The 12,411-nt window shown below is 42.1% G+C and overlaps 1 protein-coding gene across 1 annotated transcript in view; it reads left to right on the forward strand.

The window, feature by feature from the left end:
• Positions 1-12,411, forward strand: part of LOC147260219 (transmembrane protein 132D) — a 249,500-nt gene that overhangs the window by 3,251 nt on the left and 233,838 nt on the right. The window contains 1 exon segment of the mRNA XM_086206686.1: positions 2,625-2,724. Within this exon segment, the coding sequence (XP_086062812.1) occupies positions 2,652-2,724 (73 nt within the window). The 5' untranslated portion in view covers positions 2,625-2,651.

The following is a 12,411-nucleotide window of genomic DNA, read 5'->3' on the forward strand; positions in this document are numbered from 1 at the left end:
TGACTGAAGTGTAAAAGTAGAACAGGTCAGTGTCCGTGGTCAGCCAGTGGTGTGATGCTGAGAATAGTTTTTATAGAGCGCATCCTTCATTTATCACGTAACATCTGTAGCTGATGAGTCGTGGTGGTGGTGGTGGTGGTGTTGATGCCTAGGTTTTATAACGAGCATCAGTTGCCTCTTTTCTTCTTCTGATCCTGACAATTGAAACGTCCCCAACTGGGAAAACTCTCGGCTTCAAAGAAACATAAATGTTTGTTCACTCTCACTCCCTTAGATGCTGTAAATTAGATAATGAGTTTATTGACAGAAGTGTGCATCTACACCAGCTTTGGTAAAATAGGGTTGCGCTTAAATCACCTGATTCATTGAACAGGTTAAGTGTTGTCAGCTTTTATCTTTCCTGAATATGTTTACAGTAGATGGCACCTGTAGATTCCATGATTCCCTTTGATCCATGTCAAATTTATCTCTCCAACATACAGTGTGTTTGTACATATAGTACTTTTTTCTTAATCTCGCTGTGACTGTGCAAAATAACTCAGTTTAAAAAAAAAACTTTATTAAAGTGACAGGGACGACTCTCAGGATGGCGGAGGGAGAATATATGGAGTGAAATTTTAAAATGAACTGATTCGGTTCAGCTCCATAGCATGGTGGCATGCCTGTGAAACTATTCAGCTGGAGACTGGACAGGGAAATGTGTGTGAGAAGAATGAGCCAGCAGCAGAATATGACACGTGAGAAAAGAGCGTGCAGCTCGGAGGAATCGCAGTGAAAGGACTGTAGCGAATGATACGATGAGAGATGAACGTTCCAAGACGATAATCGCATACCATACTTATTATGAAGGATGAACAGGGTTCCTCTCATGTGGAGGCCAGCACTTCGACTTACTTTTCCTTAGATGGGACACTAGGGGGTGCTGTCGCTCCTTCCTAACAGTTCCTAGAGTCCGTGGCAAAGAGGTAGCGAGGCTTACGTCTCTGCTCTCCGGAAATCCTCCCATCCCTCCGCCGACCGACTGATTTGCAATTCAATAAGTCACAGTGTCATCTATTTAGCTTTTACACATTTAGCTGACAAAGGGAAGCTGGCACGCTGCCTTATGAAATATCGTCTCGGACTGTAAGAAGACCTTAATGCTCTCTGTCCTGCAGTCTGATCCCCCCCCCCCCCCCACACACACACACACACACACCCACACGCACACACACCTCCTCCTCCTCCCCGCACTCCTTGTCCTATCAATAGAAAGTGAATGAGTTTTATTACAAGGTGCCGGGTGTATCACATACTGCTGTTGTACAAGCAGTCACACGCCACTGGAGCCGTGTGTGTGTGTGTGTGGACACCGGCGCTCGTACGAAGTTGACGTTTATCGATTACAGGGAGAACAGGTGTAGCGCGTGTCGGTATAAATAATAGAGAGAGAGGCTTTGAAAGGATAAACAACACGGGGGCGCGCGTGGATGCACGCACGCACACAAATGTCAACAACGCACAAATTATTGCACACGCTCTAGTTTTTAATTATACTGTGTCATTTTAGACTAGTTTATCTTAGACATTAAGGCATGAAGAGCTACAAAATAAGTGAGCATCACTTTTCAATTATTTATCTTATTAAGGGGGTGGGGGATGGTGTTCAGGGTTGGATTTTATTTTGAAAGTGTGCCTGTGTCCCGTCCAAAAATAAATGTAGAACTATAGAAAGAGGACAGAAAATATAAAAAGTAGTTACAAATTTTAAAGAATGGTGTGTATGCGTGTGTGTGTGATGGGGGGGGGGGGGTATTTAAGCCTCCATTGGCGGTTTAAATGCCAGTCAAATTCCCAAATCCCGCCTCCAACTCCCATCCGCCCCCTCCTCCCCCTCCTCCTCCCTTGCCGGCTGGTGAAAGCGTCAGACCTCCTCCTCCTCTGTCCTATCCTCCTTCCATCCCGCGGCCGAGTCTGTGCCTCTCAACTTGAGTCTAGACGCACACTCACAACAAGAGGAGGACAGAAGACAGAAGGAGGAAACTGAGAAGAGAGCGGACGGAGCTGCTGCTGCTGCTGCCGCCTGGCACGCGGAATTTGGATCTATTTAATTCCCAAGCCTTAAGTGGCAGAAGTTGTTTTCGAACCCTCCCGTGAAGTGGACTTTACGGGAGTTCTTGCACCACTCCAGCGGTCAGTTTTAAACTTTGGAAGAAAGACAAGTGAGATAAAAAGAAAAGACGTGTCTTCAGCTTTGTCCGCACCGTTTGGATACATAAAGAAAAGACGCACAGATGGAAAAAGCTCGAGGGAAAACTGGTCTATAACTGGCCGTTCTGGCTTAAAGGAGAGACACCTTAGACTTTTTTTTTTTGGGGGGGGGGGGAGGAGGAGGAAGGATTTTTTAAAAAGAACCAAACCCGGAATTGCTCATTCGGGGTTTCTTCTGTATTGCTGAGGGATTTATAGTTTGCTCCAACGCTCGTCTGCGCGGTGTGTCAGGTCAAGCACAGTGGGAGCGCAGTTTGGTCAAAATGAGATTACTGATGGCACCGATGCGGTAGTGATCTATCTTGGGAAAGGGGAGCGAGACAGACGTAAGAAAAAAATCTCAAGACATCCGCTTTGGTCCTTGTTGTGAACAGTCCCGGAGGTCTTTACGGACAGGAGGGATGGAGATCGCGTGGAGAAGCGGAGGCGCGCCGATCGGGCTGTGGAAGGTGCTGCTGCTTTTTTTGTGGAAAGGTAAGACCTGGAGGTAGAAACTTGTTGCCGGATGCAACATAGTCATTTTACTGTTTTGTTTGTGGATTTAACAGCATTTAAGCCACAATTTATAATGTGTTTGTTTTGTCTTTCTATGATTTGGGGATAAATGGTAACTTTTTATGTTTGCTTGGGTTTAATTAATGATGATCGCATTATTCTTTTGTGGCTCGCTGTACTGCGTTCTGGTGAGGATACGTGTTGGAATTAGTATTCTAGATAAAAGGAAGCCACTTCTTCACCTCTCCTCCTATGGCAGCACTCAAATGACGCTTAAAACTAAGAGCGAAGTGCATGAACTTATTACAATATTCTAACCCTGGAAGGTGTTTTGCCACCATGGTCACCGAGTGAAGACCACGTCAGTACCGTCCCTCGAACAGTTCAGTGATCTGACTTTAAATTTTTCACCAAATGAGGACCAATTAACCCATATTAACAGCTCCAGCTCCAGTTCCTGTGTGTGCGTGTGCGTGTGTGTGTGTGCGTGTGTGTGTGTGTGCGTGCGTGTCATGAATGATCGAGCCGGAGCGTCACATGTCAGATGCGTATTACAGGTGCCATCTGACACTCTTATGAATGACCCGCCTGTGTGCCCCTTTAAAGCCTGGGCCATGTATGAGAGGCCTTGAGGCAGCCTCTTCTGTAACAGAAAAAAAAAAAAATCTGAAGTCGTCGTTTCTACCCATAACTTGGAAGAAAAAAGCGAGATTCACTTCACTTTATCTGCGCTTTTGAGACTATTTAGCGTCCCGTTGATGTTTTGACCGGATTTTTTTTTAAAAGAAGGTAGTGAGACTGCTCCTTTAATGCTCTCAAATAAAAATAAAAAATACCTGAACGCAGTTACCTCACTGTGTTCACAATATGATGTAAAATTAGAGTTGTGTGAGAATAGTACACCTCAAATAGAGAAACTGGAAGATGGCAGGAAGGGGTCATGTCTGCCTGCCGAGTGTAGGATGAATTACAAAACACTACAATAACAACAACAACAACAACCACATAAACGTTTACGGTCCTTACAAGCTCATTTCGGGTCACTCCGAAAGCCAGAGCGTGGAGCAACGTGTGCGCAGATGGCAACTCACTGCCTTACTCAATAACACAGGCTGAATATTTTGGATCTTCACAATTCAGTACGCCGACACACTTTTCAGAGAATGACAGTAAATGAACACGCCTGACACATATTTTGGGTTTGAAGCACGCCTCTGTTTTCCAAAAATGACACTACATTCCCGCGATCAGCAGCTGCCTGTAAATGTGTGTGTGTTTAATCAGCTCCCGTCACTCACAGCTCAGTGAACAGTCCAAAGTCGTTGTGATGTGCGCTCTGGCGCGCTATGCGCACAGAGCACCGACGGGAGACGAGAAAGAAATGGCGCGCAGGGCTGATAAACAACTGTGTCCGTAAAAAAGAGCTGACTTTCAAAAATGTATTACCAAAATTCTCTTCTTTACTCCTTTCTTCTCTTTACTGTTTATGAGGGCAGGTGGGGGTTCCCCTCCTGTCTGCCTTTATTTCATCTAAGGTCGAGTTCTACGTGGTTTAACAGGGCTCTGGCTCTAATGGTGGATCCTAGGCTGTTTTAAAAAAGCAAAACACCACCTTCGCTCCCCTGTCGTCATCTATGTATATATTTCTGTGTTGGTGCAAGTGTTGCACTTGTTCATGCATTGCCTGTGGATGTGTGTGTGTGTGTGTGTGTGTGTGTGTGTGTGTGTGTAAGTAAGGCTGACGGGCAGGTTTTTGAGAAATCACACTGACAACTGAGTGTTTGCATATGCCAGTCTGTATCCAAACTGTGCTTGTCAAGTGTAAGAATTTTCGAGCCCCATGCGCATCAGACTCCACATGCAGTGGCACAACATTTCAGGTTTTAAAATTTCGGATTATATTTTTGTATTCCAAGCACTAAATGCGCCACAACTTTTTTTTTTTTTTTAAGAAATTGAGATTTCATCCACCTACTTGTCCCTGTTTGTGCTGTTTGTGCTGGTGTCTCATTGTCTTCGGAGTTGTATTTTCTTGTCACTCAATTTGATTATAATTACATCACTCAAACAAATGTAAGCATCAGAGAGAAGCCTGTTCAGAGGCTAAGGAGTCGCTGGGGAGAGGAGGTTCATGACTCTGTTCTGTGTTCCCAGCAGGGGTTACACTGTGGGTGGGCAGCAAGGGAGGTTCCCCGCACACAAGCCTATACAAGTCACCTGTTCATACATTTAGTTTAGCTTGAGGTGGTGGTTTGAGTGATAATGTTTGATCGCTCAATTATTTAATGATTTTGGAATTGCCTTGCATTCGCTGGCGGACTGCTGTCTTGGACTAAACCGCTTTCATGCTTGAGTACCATATCTTTCTTTTTCTTTTTTTTGGTCAATTTGCATCTCCTTAGATGTGTTTGTTGTCAGTACATACACACATTTTTTTCCCAGTGTGTGGGCATATGTTTTGGGTGTCATAGCAACTATAATGGAGGGTTGATTGTCCAATTTGCATGTTTGTTGATTTGAGCGAATGCGGGATCAGCTTATGTCGACTAATGGGGAAAAAGAATGTAGTACAGAGCTCCCAAAATAATTTTACAATCTAGAAAAAAACTATTTTTTTTCCTTCAGCATTGGCTTTGAAATCCAGTGTCACCAAGACTAAAAGTGTCACATAACGTACAACAAAAATCAGTCTTAAGAGTCGCCTCAACCCAAGTTTAATGTTAGGCATGGATTCTTCATCTCTTATGCTTGATGCTTCTGTAAAGTCCTGACTGTTAAAGTAATATGTGGAACTTAGATGCGTCTGCTTTAGCTAGAATTAAATGAGATGGACGGCCTAATCAACTGAAGGTAAAATGGCCTTTTACCACTTGTCACGTTATTTGTATGCAGGTAGGTAAGATTGCCTGTAAATCATAAATGGAGCAGCAGGCAACACTTATGCGCCCTGCATATTCCACTCAGTAATTTGTTTACACTCGGATCACAGATTTCTGAGATCAAGTCCCGAGACTGGCTACATGGAAGCAAAGATGTAAATACACGCAAGATTGTGATTCGATCCGTCCAAAACACCTCCCAAGTTAGACACGGCCACTCTGAATATGCGTTAAATGCATATGCGTCTGCAGTCACATACAACAACCTTATGTGGGTGGAACTGCATAATGACATTCAACTGTTTCAGACTAGCTAGCATCTATACAATAGCGCAGCTTCACAGGTGTCTGCCATCTTTTCCTTTTATTCTTCTAGCTGTTATGCTTTTCTCTCACAGAGATAATAGGAGCTGGACATGACAGTCAGATCTCCGTGCAGTCACTGTAGACACACGTTATTAATATCAGGTGTGAATGGATTCAGGTTCTTCTTATCCATATTCGCCGCAATGTGTAAATGGCAAAAAAAAAAAAAAGTGTGTGGTCCTGCATTTTGAATGAATCATTATAGTGTAAAGACTAATTAAAAAAAAAAAAAAATCAAAGATAAAATATGCCATGGTGTCTGTGGCCTGTGATTTTAAAATCACATTAGATCATAAAATTGCCCAATGAGCACAAAGAGAGGAGCTAAATTAGTTGTAACAATGGAAGCAGAAAGATTAAAAACACTATGCAATAGATAAGAATATGGAAATCTCATCTGGTGGTAGACAGGCAAAGCTCCAAAACTTACAATTCAGGAACTTTGGCACAAACACGCTAAATGGGATGCTATCCACTTCCTCACACATCAAGACTACAAGCCGTCGGGCATGTTGACCTGGATGTAGACCAGATATGCAGTTAGCTAAAATATCACTTCTGGACAGCTACATTCTATGTTTAGTCTGAGATTGCCTGGGGGGAAAGTATTTGAAATGCTGCATGTAAGAATCATGTTTATTTGGAGAAATGTAGGTCAGTCATACCATCAACCCCCCCCCCCCCCCCCCCCCCAAAAAAAAATCTCAATCGCCATATGATTGGAAAATATATCAGGCTAATCTTTGATGTGTGTTTCTCTTTTCAGAGGCTTGAATAACAGACTGCTCTTTTGGGGGTAAAAGCTTGGAAAAAACTACACATTGTTAAACCTCCGTGTGTGTGTGTGTGTGTGTGTGTGTGTGTGTGTCTGTGTGTCTGCCTGCCTTTGTGCTTGAATGTGTTTTGCACTATTAACCTGTAGCAGAATATCAGCCCTATGCACCATTACTCATGCCTTACAGAGCATTAATAATTGCTGACGTAAAATCTTTGACACACATACACACACACACACAAACACACACACACACATGCACACTAGTAGTCCCTCACCTTGTCTTTTCCTTATGCTGTTCCATTTCCAATATTCTGTGTGTTTCTTTGTGTCTCATCGTTGGTTTCATTCACCAGCTTGCTTACTCACTCAGGTACACACTAGACTGGTCATAAGTGCACAGACACACACACACACACACACACACACTGTGAGGACTTGGACAAGGGGCCAAAACGCTGAATAATATGTGAAAGTCTGTGAACAGCAAAATGCTAGAAAATCATAGCCCTTTGGTGTAAGCATTGCTGTCTTTGCCACACACACACACACAAACACACACAGCGCACTTTGCCACTCGCAGTTTTTTTTTGTCATGGTGACAGTGAGGGCAGAGCTGAGAGAGGCACAGCAGAGAAGGTCGCAGACACTAAAAACAAAAGTGGGTGGACTGCAAGAAGTGGACACTTCACTTCCTGTCTCCTTTTTCCTTGTCCTCAAATGACCACTGAGGTTTGAAAGTCTGTGACTACTAGTTCAACCAACCAGATCTCTTTGAAAGATATGAAATTACACAACATCCTAACACGATAGTACATGTTAAACTTGTGCCAGCAGCACAGAAGCAATTCCAATAGAAAGTCAGGATCCTTTCATGGAGGACTCACAAAAACTCTTCATCATCGTAGCACTTTGGGTGACAGTTAATGTTGTGACTGATGATTAAAAAAACAAAACATCGTCTTTAAATGAACAGTTGAAAAATAATGTTTTATAACATGTCAGTACAGTTTAGAACGAGGTAGGTGTCAGTTATAGTTGTCAAACAAAGCTATAATCGGGACTCGAGCATTCGTCTCCGGGTGCAAAATTCAGTCTTGGATTAAATTACTTCACCTTTCATGTACTCTCAAATACGAGTCTTGAGTTTGTCCACTCTCTGTCACTGCAGCTTTGAACTGGAGGCACTATGTGGTTTGTTTTTCTCTAACATCAAAGTTTTTGTGGATTACTGAGCATACAGTTTGATAAAGAAGATGTGGATTATACTGGATGATGTGCTTGAAAGCTTACCATCAGTCGCTATCAGCTTCGGTCTGAATATATGTAGCTGGTGTTTTCTGCAGCGTTACATCACAGGTAAGTATTTCAGGAGGGTATAAAAGATGTCTTTGTGAGCTCAGAATACATATTAGTGACTACGAGAAAGACAGAATACACTTTTTGGGTGAAGTATTGCATTAAGATTGAGGAAGCATATGTAATCGGCAATTCTTTAAATCTCGATTGATTTACATTGTGTCAATTGTTTTAAATGATGTGTTAAAGACAGGTTGTGGTGACTAAACATACATGTTCAATACAACACGGTAGGAAATGGCTATATGAAAATCACTTCACACTAAAAACATTACAAATATTTAGTGGGCAACATGTGTTTTACGACACACTACCGTCAATTGTCCGCACTTTTTTTTAATTTGCTGAATGTCATCCATTTATTCTGCATATTGTTAGAAAAATGTCCAACAACACAGTGGAAAATAGTGTTGCAGCCAGTTGAAATTTACAAGGCATAATTTAACTCGTGAAGGACAAACACACAGCTGTTCCATCACAGCATGTTGGCAGACATGCATGGTAAATTGTGCTTTTCTTATTTTGCTACCGTTGTCAGACGTGTAGTGCCACTTGTTTCCTCGTGCTACTAGATAGCCCAGAAGAGTGCTAGTACTCTGATACACACACACACTCATAAGCACACTCTCAGCAAACACGTGTCAAGGAGCTGGCTGATAAAGAAAAGAATTGGCACTTGTCGTTGTATGGGTACAAAGTCTTCTTGTCATCACACTGAGAGGAGGAGGAGGAGGGAGCAATAGAAATGAGAGGAAGAGAGGGAGAGAAAGAGATTTTTTTCCTCCCCTGAGTGTGTACGCATCCTCAGTGTCCCTTTATTCCATATCAGTAAATCTCATCTCAAAGGATATGCTTTGCTGCAGGGCTTGAACATATTCACACACACACATATATTTATACACACACACCCACAAGGGTCCCACAAAAAGTCAAGAAGTAGTAATTATTTTCAGAGATGATGATGTTTGGTTGAAAAAAAAATCATCTGCCAGCACGTCAGTTTTTCTCGATTGTAAATTCTACTGTGCTCTTGACCTTGCTCTTAAAAAATGGTCAGTCAGACCGAAACAGCAATTATTAGTCAGACATAAATTTATTTGAGGCTAATATGAACTCCTGACATCAGCAAACGGTTAACTGTTACCTGCGCAGCGTTAAAAAAGGTGACCTGAGCTGTGTTCGGAGGGCTTTCTGAGAGATACAAGTTTTGTTGTGCGTGGCTTTGTTAAATGAGCTAAATCTCTCCGCTCATCTTTTTCATAAAAGGACTGCGCTGAGAGTTAATGATTTAAGGGTTTCCATAGCTTAAATTCAACTCGATCATGTGATTAGATTTCCATTGACGTATGAAGGAAAACGGGGACCTGTTTCAAATTGTCAAACTCAGATGTGAAATGAATTGGCAGGCATAAAGCCTGCAAAGAAGTGTGGACTTTAGTGAGTCTGTGTAGTGGGTGTGAAGACTTAAGTATCCAAGTTAATTTTAAATGCAAAAAAAAAAAAAAAAAACTTCCAGGGATTAATATCAGCAATTTTTGTTTTCAGCATCTGTTCTTTACAGTTATCTGTAGATGATTTATCCGTGTTAAAATTATTTTGCTTGGCTGTTTACTACTTTAATGGAATATAAATGCTGCTACTCAGAGTAAACTGATTAGACTGAAATTAATCCAGCTCCCTATGCAGAGGCAAGTGTGTGTACTTGCATATCTTCTTAACTCTCTACGTCCGAGAGACGGCTGCATTTCCAAGGCCTGTTGAGAGGTTTAAGGGTCTCGCTAATGAGCAAGTCATTTTTCCCTCGGATTAGCATAGTTATGTGTGTGTGTGTGTGTGTGTGTGGGGGGGGGGGGCACTCCTGTTTAGAAGTCATGTCTAGGTGGTTTAAGTTTGGGTTAATCAACACATTTCTCCCTACATTAGCTTCCCTTGCCTGATAAGCCCTGCAGTCTGTGTGTGTGTGTGTGAGAAAGAATGTGGGTCATTATCATTATGACACAATGACTCAGATGAGACCCACAATGGATTAACATTAGCTTTCATTTTTCCTCATTGAATTTTTATTTAATGTAATTTATCAGTCTGATGTGTAGTAATTTGTATGTGTGAGTATGTCTGTGAAAGCATTTTAAAGGCTAAACTATAAAGATTGCATCTGAGTAGCTGGACAGGTCATTCAAGTTTCATGCAGTGTGTTATTCAGCTCAAACCAAAATTAACAGCAACACAAAGTATGTTACATAATTTGATAATGTAGTAATATTTGGGGCCTTAGATTTTTAACTATTAAACTATGCATTTATTTGTGAAAATTGAAGGTGTAAGTGATTACATTTTATCTCAATTCCAATTAAGCAGAATTAAGAACTAAGACACATTCAGTCAGCGATCCCAGATGCAAGCACCCAAAATGAGATTCCTCAGCAAGGTGGCTCGGCTACGCCTGAGCGATGGGGTGAGGATCTCAGCATCGACTGGGAGCTCAGTCGGACTTTTCCTTCCTGGCAGTAGAGGTGGTTTTTCCACGTGGTCAGAATTCCTCCTGGGTGCCTCCTGTTGGAGGTATTCTAGTTACATCCAATTGGTAAGAGACCTCCTAACAGACCCAGAACACACTGGAGGGATTATATGTCTCATATGGGACACCCAAGAGTCCCCCAGGAGGCGCTGGTGTGCATTGCTAGGGAGGGGGATGTCTATGTTGTCGTGCTCAATCTGCCGCCACTGTAACCCCATCCCTAATTAGCATTGGGAGATGGATGGATGGTTTCAGGAGAAGTTAGTTAGTTTATTTATTTATTTTGGTTATTTGATGCAATAAAAAGGTGAGATTTCCCGATTGACATCTGGTGTAATTGAAAGTACAGCAGTGGCGGAGGTATCTGTTTTGAGGGTGAAGGAGACAAGAGAACAAAGAGGAGATCCAACTTCACCATAGCTCTTGTTTAAAAACAATAACAAGTACACTGCTCTTCAGCAAACAGAACACCAGTAGCTGAGTTGGGCAAGACCTTGACCTCACAGTGCCACCCACCTCCTGAATAGCGCTGTATCGCTAACGATTGGCTTAATTTCTGTGCGTCTTTGTAGTTCCTCCTTTTAATAATCTGTGACAGATTTGTTCTTGTTTTTTCTTCCTGTAGTGTAAATATTAAGCTGCCATGTAAGGTTTTGATGGCAAATAGTTTGGGTTCTTCCTTCTTAACGTTCGTCTCTAAGGGCATCCCAACTATAACATGGTTTTAATGGGCCAGTCCTCAGCAGATACACAAGAGGCAGGAGTACATTTCTCTGTCTCTGTTCCTCCGTGGCATTCATCGTTTGCTCGCAGCTTTTAATGTGACATTTTTGCTCATAGAATCACCCTCAGGTGTTCATCAATCATTCTTACACTTAATCTTTTGTTTGTTCGGTCTCTTATAGCTGCCCATCTTTCTTTTTTCTGCTTTGTCACAGTCTTTTTTTTTTTTTTTAACTTTCTCTCTTACAGTGCACTTTCTGTTTTCAGTATTACTTTTCTCTGCTTCCTACCTTTCTTAGCCCATCACTTTACCTCCTGCCACCATGCCTGAAATTTAATCTCCATATTTTTCTCTTCCTTTTGTGAAAATGCAATATTTCTCTTGTCATCTCTCCCACCTTTCTGAGCCCTTTTCTCTTCCCTCATCATTTCACATTTTGTCTCCTTTTTGCCTCATATCAATATTTTCCAACCTGTCATCCTTCTTTTCACTTTCTCCCTCACGCCGCCCCCCCATCCATCCCTCCATCTGCATCACTCCCTCACTGAGCAGCCCCCTAACCATCCCTTTGAGAATGTGTGATCTGCTTGGCCTAAATGATTTTCTATTACCGCAGCCTGTTAACAGCGCACCATTTGATCAAGCTAATGAAATTGAAAACTTTCATCTCGGCCAGATTGATTTCAAACCTGAAACCCACATGCAGAGGAAAGAGAAGAAGAAGACAGAACGTTGTGTTAGTGGAGCACAGCATTCACTTTAGATGTGCACAGAAATCAATTAGCCTGTCAGCCATTATAATCTTGTCTCGAGTCTTGAGTTGGAAGGTCCTGTCTTTAACTCTGTGTGTGTGTGTGTGTGTGTGTGTGTGTGTGCGTGTACGCATATTTGGACGGAGGTTGTGTTTGTTGTTATGTGCTTGTGCATTAAGAACTCAAGTATGATTCAGATTAGCCATGCAGTTATAGAGCATCAGCTAGCTTACTTACAGAAATGTATCTGTGATGCTTTTCCTTTTCCCTCAATAATGTATTTTTACTGTCAG

Source organism: Aulostomus chinensis, chromosome 6 (assembly GCF_037954235.1).
Source record: "Aulostomus chinensis isolate RoL2024-O1b breed Wild chromosome 6, RoL_Achi_v1.0, whole genome shotgun sequence".
Taxonomy (NCBI): Eukaryota; Metazoa; Chordata; class Actinopteri; order Syngnathiformes; family Aulostomidae; genus Aulostomus; species Aulostomus chinensis.